Source organism: Labeo rohita, chromosome 5, assembly GCF_022985175.1.
Source record: "Labeo rohita strain BAU-BD-2019 chromosome 5, IGBB_LRoh.1.0, whole genome shotgun sequence".
Classification (NCBI taxonomy): Eukaryota; Metazoa; Chordata; class Actinopteri; order Cypriniformes; family Cyprinidae; genus Labeo; species Labeo rohita.
In genome coordinates this window covers 22,074,872-22,084,014 of record NC_066873.1, presented here as the reverse complement: position 1 = coordinate 22,084,014, position 9,143 = coordinate 22,074,872, and the positions used below count along the sequence as shown (strand labels likewise).

The 9,143-nt window shown below is 34.6% G+C and overlaps 1 protein-coding gene across 2 annotated transcripts in view; it reads left to right on the top strand.

The window, feature by feature from the left end:
* Positions 1-1,649: 1,649 nt before the first annotated feature.
* cfap299 (cilia and flagella associated protein 299) overlaps positions 1,650-9,143 on the top strand; it is a 71,168-nt gene continuing 63,674 nt past the window's right edge. Inside the window, exons 1-2 of one of the 2 annotated variants that reach the window (XM_051109024.1) lie at positions 1,650-1,774; positions 4,653-4,777. In XM_051109024.1, coding sequence (XP_050964981.1) covers positions 1,667-1,774; positions 4,653-4,777 — 233 coding nt within the window. In that variant the 5' untranslated portion in view covers positions 1,650-1,666. Of the gene's footprint in view, positions 1,775-1,973; positions 2,104-4,652; positions 4,778-9,143 lie in introns of those variants that run through there. The other variant, XM_051109025.1, reaches the window with a different exon arrangement.

The following is a 9,143-nucleotide window of genomic DNA, read 5'->3' as shown; positions in this document are numbered from 1 at the left end:
TTCGAGAACATCGAGAAGTGTTTGATAAAAGTTTGAACAGCTCTGCCACCTAGTGGTTATGGATGAATATCTAGGCAACAGGTACATTTTGACCTGACTAGGCAAAACATTAAGCAGAACTGTTTGCAATATTCTCAATACGTTTAAATGAGACAAATAACACCACCGAACTGCAGTTCAGCAGAACTCTTCAGTCAAATCAATAAAAAAATTCCAACTAAGTCCAGTAATGCAGTAAAGATCCACATAACCTAAAACAACCCCAACAGCCATTCATAGCAATGGTAATCTGCAAAAAGTAAATCTTCTAACTTTATTGCTAATTTTGTTTTACACATCGTTTAAAATAAAGTATTTATTTAACCATTGTATGTTGTAATTTTTATGTTTGAATGCAAAATAGGTTTTTGTGTGTTTGTGTGGGATAAAATAAGAAAATATCATTAAAGGATAAAGGGAAAAAAGGTCTTAGGTCAAAAAAAATATTATAAAATAGATTACATAAAGGAACTCTTAAAATAAAGGAACTCTTAATAATTAATGTTTGCTGTTAAAAATGAATCCGTCGCATTGTCTTTATTCTGACGTAAGAATGGCGCAAGATGATTTCAATCTGCATTAAATATTTTAATGCTTTCTTTTCTGGGACTGTTCTAGAGTGTAGAACAGTCTGAAATATGATGCAGTTTCTGTAAATATTATAATAACATAAAATTCAAACTATTATATTTAAGTATATTATATTATATTATATTATATATGACCCTGGAGCACAAAACCAGTCTTAAGTAGCACAGGTATATTTGTAGCAATAGCCAAAAATACATTGTAGGGGTCAAAATTATCGTTTTTTTATGCCAAAAATCATTAGGATATTAAGTAAAGATCATGTTCCATTAAGATATTTTGTAAATTTCCCACCATAAATTTATCAAAACTTTATTTCTGATTAGTAATATGCTTTGCTAAGAACTTCATTTGGACAACTTTAAAGGCGATTTTCTCAATATTTAGATTTTTTGCACCCTCAGATTCCAGATTTTCAAATAGTTGTATCTCATTCAAATATTGTCATAACAAACCATGCATCAATGGAAAGCTTATTTATTCAGCCTTCAGGTGATGTATAAATATCAGTTTCCTTATGGCTGGTTTTGTGGTCCAGGGTCACATATTATATTATATTATATTATATTATATTATATTATATTATATTATATTATATTATATTATATTATATTATATTAAGCCATAGAAGCTTAGACTGCAAGAAATCAATAATTACATAGGTTCGTGTAGGCCTACTTACATTAGTACTAGAATACAAGGCTTTGACAGACCACATGATGCAACAAGGAAAAGTCACATGAGCATACATTCACCTGCCACTTGGAATACTTTTAAACATGATTTTTAATAAAGCTTTTTGGATGCATACCAATCAACCTTCCTGCTAACAGTATTGCATTAAAATAATAATATAGCTGAAATAAATATTTTGGCGCTCTAAGTAGCAGCATTGCAGACAAACAAATTTTTCCCGCGATAGTTTGGATGGGCGGAGCTTACGAATTTATGATTCATGATTGGTTTACAACCGGAAAACAGGGCTACTATCCTACTACAGCTCTATCTGTTACCATGGGAACAGCTCAACGTAAACAAGATGGAAGACGACAGAGGCGTGTTTGCGGGAGAAACCGTGGAAGAGTTTCGCACTTATGAGGACTTCTTAGATTCTCAGATAAAACCTTTGGATTTATTTTACCTTAAGGTGACGTATAAATCCAATTCGCTGTACGTTAAATTGTCTGTGTCATGTGACGTTGTGAGTTTCACAAACGTTGTGAGATCAGATGCATCAAGAAAACTATTATCTTTTGTTTCATTGCTAAATCCGCATTTTTATTAGTAAATATGCATAATTAGACAGTTAAGCTTGTGCACAAGCAGTGCACATTACGATCTGCACACAGAGGAAGTAACAGTCATTTCTAAGTTTGGCCTGTGAAAGTGTATGGCAGTTTAACGTTAGGTGGCGACATGGTACTTCTTTCCTGCACGCTTTCTAACATAAACTGCGACGTTTTTACTTATCAGAATGTACGTGAGTGAGAAACTTCGTAGTTTTTGCGGGCAAAAACAATCTCAACACATTTCTCACCATATAAATGTATATGTTATTTATATACTTGCCTTTTTTGTACTGTCTACATCATGGATATATAACCTTATATATCCATTTGGTTCACTGTAAATCCTTATTAGCTAAACTAACTCAAATAGTTACCACAATTGTTTTATATGTTTGTTGTCTTTAAAAAGAAATTTAGCTATATGGTCTTCCCAACGAGTGCACAAAATTCAATAAGATTCAGCTAAGTCATTTTAGTTGATTGACTCATGTAACCTAAATCATATCTATCATAATCTTATTAGTATAATGTTGTCATTCAACTAAGTCTGATGCGGTCAGTTGAGATTTACGTCAACATTCAGTGACGACATTTGGCCTTACATTGTCGCTTTTAGCCCAGTTTTAGAAGTTTGGATATAATTCATCAAACAATGAAATTTTGTAAAATGACTGTGTTACACTGATTGAGGTAATGTCGTGGAAAACTGTACATATTTTACACTTTGGAAACTGTAAGAGAGTTCTGCCCCGCTTGGATTTGAGTTAACATTTTTTCCATCTGATTTACTTGGGGTTTGTTAAAGTGCTTGGAAGATGAGGTTTATAAATAATTCAAACCTGAGGTGGAGAAATCGTCTGTAGCAGTCTATAAATGCCAATGTGTGGTTTCCTTAGCAATGAGGACTCTAGGGATATATTCAGACACATAATATGGTTTAGTTTCGTATGTAGGGGCTCATTTCTGGTTACAGGAATGAGCGTGTCTTAAGCTATAAGGTGTTATGTGACTTGAGTGGTTACATATTCAGTGATTTAGACAAGGTGCTGCAGCTCTGATTCAGAATTCAAATGTACTGTCTGCAGTTATCCGGCAACACGATAAACTATAGGGTTTTTAGGTAATAAGTGAAATTAACAAGAAGTACAAACAAATATGTTATACAATGTTATACATTAAAGTTCAGAAGTTTGGAGTCAATTCTTTTATTTGGTAAGAATGCACTGAATTTATTGAAAATTACAGTTTATAATAATCAGACATTTATAATGTTACAAAAGATTTGTTTCAAATAAAAGCTGTTCTTCTTTATATTTCAATTCATCTGAGAAACCAGGGGCCAGTTGTATAAAAAGTTTAGACTAATCTTAAAAGTTAGACATCTAATTTTTTTCTTTAAGACTGGTTTAAATTTTTTAAATTTGGTTACATAAAAATTAAGATTATACTAAGTTGAATCCAAAATATAAGACTGATTACCCATTGGTTAACTGCTAGTTGGTCAAACTAGTTCTTAAGATATGGTCTTAACATGGAGGCTAAGTTTATGCAACTTGCCCCAGAGAAAAATCGTGCTTCCATAGAAATATTAAGCAGCACAGCTGTTTTCAACATTAATAATAGTAATGAATGTTGAAAATGAAATAATTTCTGAAGGATCATGTGACACTGAAGACTGGAGTAATGATGCTGAAAATTCAGATTTGCCATCACAGGAATACATTTTTAATTTTATGTAATTATTTTTAATTTGTAATGCTTCTGTATTTCAGAATATTACTTTTCACTGTATTTTTTATCAAATGTGACCCCAGACCACAAAACCAGTCATAAGGGTCAATTTTTCAAATCTGAAAGCTGAATAAATAAGCTTTCCATTGAATTATGGTTTGTTCTGATATGACAACATTTGGCCGAGATATAACTAATTGAAAATCTGGAATATGAGGGTGCAAAAGAAATCAAAATATTGAGAAAATCGCTGTGTTGTCCAAATGAAGTTCTTAGCAATGCATATTACTAATCAAAAATAAAGTTTTGATATATTTATGGTAGGAAATTTACAAAATATGGTTTGGCTGTTGGTTTTGTGGTCCAGGGTCAAAAATAAATGCTGATGTGTTGGAAATTATATATCAGTGATATTAACTAAACCCATGGTGTCAGTGTCAACCTTACAGAGAAAAAATATTTTACCTATATTTATTCGAAATTTCACACTTTTCACTGTTTGACTTCTGGTGTATTTATAAATGCAGTCACATTAACAGTGAGTTTAACCCTTCACAAATGGATCTTGCCATATGAGTCTCTGAGCTTTTTGGGTTTTTCCTGTGCAGCAGCTCTCTACAAACTCAATGCCCTATAGCCACATGAAAGCAGCTCCTTCTTTTGAGAGCATAAGGAATCTCACTAAATCATATGGAAATGATACTACCCACTTTTAACTGGGCTGCAGTGACATGTGGCAAAAATCCTTGATCCTGGCAACCATGAAACTGTCAGCGCAGCTCATGTAATTTTGTCATATAAATAGTATGCATACTAAAATTGGATTGATATAAATAGCACTTGAGCACAAAACTTGCACAGATGTGTCATAAATACACTGGCCTGTTTGTACAAAAATGTCACAGCAGATTGTCGAACTGCATGATTTTTTTTTTTTTTTTTTCATATTATTCAGTCAGTTTCAACCACCCCCAGCTCAGCAGATCTGTGTTATTGCTCCTCCAGGATCAGGAACTGGCCCGCCAGCTGGTGGAGCTGGGCCACAAGGGTAGCAGTTTGGAAAGGGAGGAATTTGAGACAAGGAAAGCAGCTGCCGAGGCCTCCAGGCTTGCTTCAGGGAGCCAACAGAAGTAAGGTTTTTGTGTAGTGACCATGAAAAGGGGACAAATTTCACACCAGCGTGTGACCTTGAGAACATGTATTTTCCAGTAAATGCTTTAGGCTTCATTCATGAAACACGAGCGGAATGAATTTCTGTGTAAATCATTTGTTAAACCTCTCTGACGTACATTGTCACATTCAATTTAATGTCGCAATCTACGTACGAATGGTTTTACGAACAGTTTGTACAGTGATTCATTCTGCTCATGTTTCATGAATGAGGCCCATTGGCTTTAGAGAATGAATTAATTATCGATGCACGTTCACTGTAAATATCAAAGACATCAAATGACAGTAAGATGGTAACAAATAATCTTGGATTATAGGATCTAAAAGTCCAAGGACACAACAGGCTCTTTTTAGAGCAGTGTTGGCTAAAACCACTACGGACTTTCTGGTGACGTTAATGCTCTTTATAGATGCACCTGACGGCTCATGTTTTTCTTAAACACAGATTCTTCATCGCTTCACTGTGAGAGAGGCAAAAGCTTTGTTTATGTATGTTTGTGGGAATTTTTGGGATGCTGTAAACTTGGACTCGGACTTGGACGAGGATTGCATAGTTGCTGTGGTGAGGCTTCAGGAAACATTTTTGGAGAACTATATTTGTGTTTTCTTGGGCTGCTTGTGTGCAGCTCCCCTGCCTAACCACCTGCAGACGTGTCTTTGTGGCGTTCAGCGCTTGTCAAAATGGTCAGAAGTTCTGGGTCTCAGTTCAAGTAAAATAATACGTCAAACAAAAGAAAATGTCTATTTCAGTTGAAATTGCAGTTTTTTAGGCATATAATTTGATACAGTGTTTTGTAAAGCCTATTGTGTTTACTTCAAACTCCTTGATAGCACTCCTAATGTGTCTTTCTTAAGCGAGAAGCTCAAATGAAGTTGAAGTTCTGGACTGCAGGCCTCAATAATGATTAAAAGTTTAATTTGGGCTCTCTTAAATCAGTAGTTTTCAACATAACATATAGTATTTAAGTGTATTTAATATAGTGAAGAGGTAAACACTGGTTCTTGGTTACTTGGTTAAATTGATGCTAGCAAAGTGTGATCTGATTGTGGTTGTCGCATCGACCTTTCTCTCCACACGAGGGCCCTATCACGTCAGTACTCTTTCTAGGTTACCATAGCTATGCACATCTGATGGTTAGTATGCCTACCAAGTCCAGGTTTAGTTTAAATTCTGTAAAAGAGTTAGTCTGGATTGTTATTTAGATACTTAGCTTTACTTCTTAATCACTGAGCTTGTATTAGTGACCAGGATCACAGTGCACAGCCTTAATGCTTCTGAAGATTGTGAAGACACAAACACTTGTAATGAAGCCAAACACTTGTAATGAAAGACCAAATGCTCTGTAAAAAACAATTTGTTGAGTCAACTTAAAATAATTTGTAACCTGGCTGCCTTAAAATTTTAAGTTCAGTCAACTCAAAAAAAGTTTATTCAACTTAAAAGGTTAAATTATACTAAGTGACAACTTAGATATTTGAGTTGAATTAACTTAAAATTTTAAGGCAGCTGGGTTACTTACCCATCTGTTAAGTTTAGCAAACACAAATATCTAAGTTGTTACTTAGTACAACTTAACATTTCAAGTTGACTAAGCTTATTTTAGTTGACTGAACTTAAAATTTTAAGGCAGCAGGGTAACAAATTATTTTAAGCTGACTCAACAAATTGTGTTTTTTATTTTTTACAATGTGGCATTTTTGCACCCTTGAAGGGCATGATGGGGAGGGGACGTGACTTGTATGGTTAAATGTAAGTGAACAATGTAATTCCCTTTCACTGGGTTGTTGGAATATTTTAGCATAGTTTTTTTGGTGCCAGTATATTCTTTAAATAGCATGTGTTGAACGAATGAACAATTCCTGTAAAACAATATGGTTTTGGGGCCTCTTTTACTTAACAAGGCTAAATTTATTTGATTAAAAATACAGAAAACACAGTAACATTGTAATTTAGTAATTTAAAGTAAAATTTCTATTTCCTGTATTTATATTATAATTCATTCATGTGAGGATAAAGCTGAATTTTCAGCAGCTTTTACTCCAGTCTTCAGTGTCACATGATCAAAAACATTTGTGCTGCTTGCTTTTATTTTTGTGGATCTGGGATAATTTAAAGATCCTTAGATGAGGAAAAAATGCAAAAGAGCAGCATTTATTTGAAACAGAAATCATATGTAACTTTATAAATGTCTTCACTGTCACTGTTGATCAATCTAATGCATCCTTAATAAATACACTACCATGCAAAAGTTTCTGAACAGTAAGGTTTTTAAAGTTTTTAAATAAGTCTCTTCTGCTCACTAAGCCTGCATTTATTTGATTCAAAGCACAGTAAAAACAGTAGCATTTTAAAATATTTTTACTATTTATTTAAAAAAAAAAAACAATTATATTTTAAAATGTAAATTATACCTGTGATTTCAAAGCTGAATTTTTAGCATCATTACTCTGGTCACATGATCTTTCAGAAATCATATTCTTATTCACATATTCACAATATTCTGATTTGCTGCTCAAAAACATTTATTATTATTATTATGTTAAAAACAGCTGAGTATAATTTTTTTCAGGTTTCTTTGATGAATAGAAAGTTCAGAAGAACAGCATTTATCTGACATAGAAATCTTTTGTAACATTATAAATGTCTTTATCATCACTTTTGATCAATTTAAAGCATCCTTGCTAAATAAAAGTATTAATTTCTAGGATTTCTTTCTAAAAAAAATTATACTGACTCTAAGCTTTGAATGTTATAGTGTAAAATGTTTCTGAAGGATCATGTGACACTGAAGACTGGAGTAATGATGCTAAAAATTTAGCTTTGATCACAGGAATAAATTACATTTAAAAAATAAAATAGAATGCAGTTATTTTACATAATAAAAATATTTCACAATATTACTGCTTTTGCTGTGCTTTAGATCAAATAAATGCAGGCTTGGTGAGCAGACTTCTTTAAAAACATTAAAAAACTTTTGACTGGTAGTGTAAATATATTAATTTTTTTCAAAAAACAAAACAAAACAAAACATACAAACAAAAAACCTTACTGACTCCAAACTTTTGAGTTTGTAGTGGAGCAGACAGTAAAAAACTTCAAAACCTTTGAATTGTAGTTACCTTCAGCTCAACAAAACAAACATTAAATCTCTCCCTTTTAGTGTCTCCCTCTCAATTTCCATCTTCCAGTGTGTTCTTTCTCTCTCTGCCTGCCTTCCTCTCTTTCCCTCTGCCTTTTCAGGCCTCCTTTTGCTCTTGGAGACCTTTAGTGCCTGCAGGTGTATAAATAGAGATGTTTTCAATTAAGACATGCTTTGCCTGTAGCGTGCATCTGATCAATGAATGCCCCTGCACCTGTGGTAATAAAATACCAGAGGACGAGGGAGACTGTGCTATGAATGCTAATCAGATGTTGCCCTTTTGTTGCCCTGTTATAGGCTAGTACATAACATGCTTCATTTGACAGATAGGCATTGTTGTCTCCTGCCAACAAATCACAACTGAACAAATGCAGGGATTTCACCCAGAGAAACTCAATACTTGACGCAATGGGAAAAGTTTGAATGAAAGAGATGGCTGACTGAAAGATGGCTATTGTGGTGAAAAGGTTCCACAATGACTTATGACTACACTAAAATAATGGACAACAGTAAACGTAAGACTCTCTTTATGTGATTAAAAGTAGACGAGTGATTGTCTGAATGCCTGACTCCTTCATCTCTAATGCTTTTTCTTTCTGCATCTGTGAGATCTTTGAGATGAATGTGAATTAAGCAGATGAGTGAAAGCATCACTTTTTTCCACTAATAAATCAGGTTCATACAGAGGGTTATGGGTTAGACATCATGAGTTTGGCTCGTATCTGAGCATATGGATCACACACACATACACACACACAAAAGCAGTCACATAATTTGTTTCTCCTGTACTGGTGTTTAGCACCGAGGCCATGTCGAAAACCGGCTCATGCCCTCTCAGCAAGTTTACAATTCACAGTATCCTCATAAATGCTGCACCACTAGGCCTGGATCAAAAAGCGTAAGGTCATGCAGGTTCCGCGCATTCTGGTGCGAGTTTCAGAGAGACGAGGGAGCCTGGTGGTTTTACGCAGGCCTGATATGAGGCCCTGGCAGGAGCCCTGAAACCTGCAGCCTGGCCCGGGCCCAGCAGTAAATGTCAGCAGATGTCCTGACCTCGCGTGCTCATGACAGGCTCTGGAGACTCGAGCTCGAACCCTCCCCCCAAACCCCCAGCACAACCACAGCCATGCTCTTTGTCCATTGTTTGGCTCCTTCGAAAAAATACCACTCTCCACAAATTCACCCC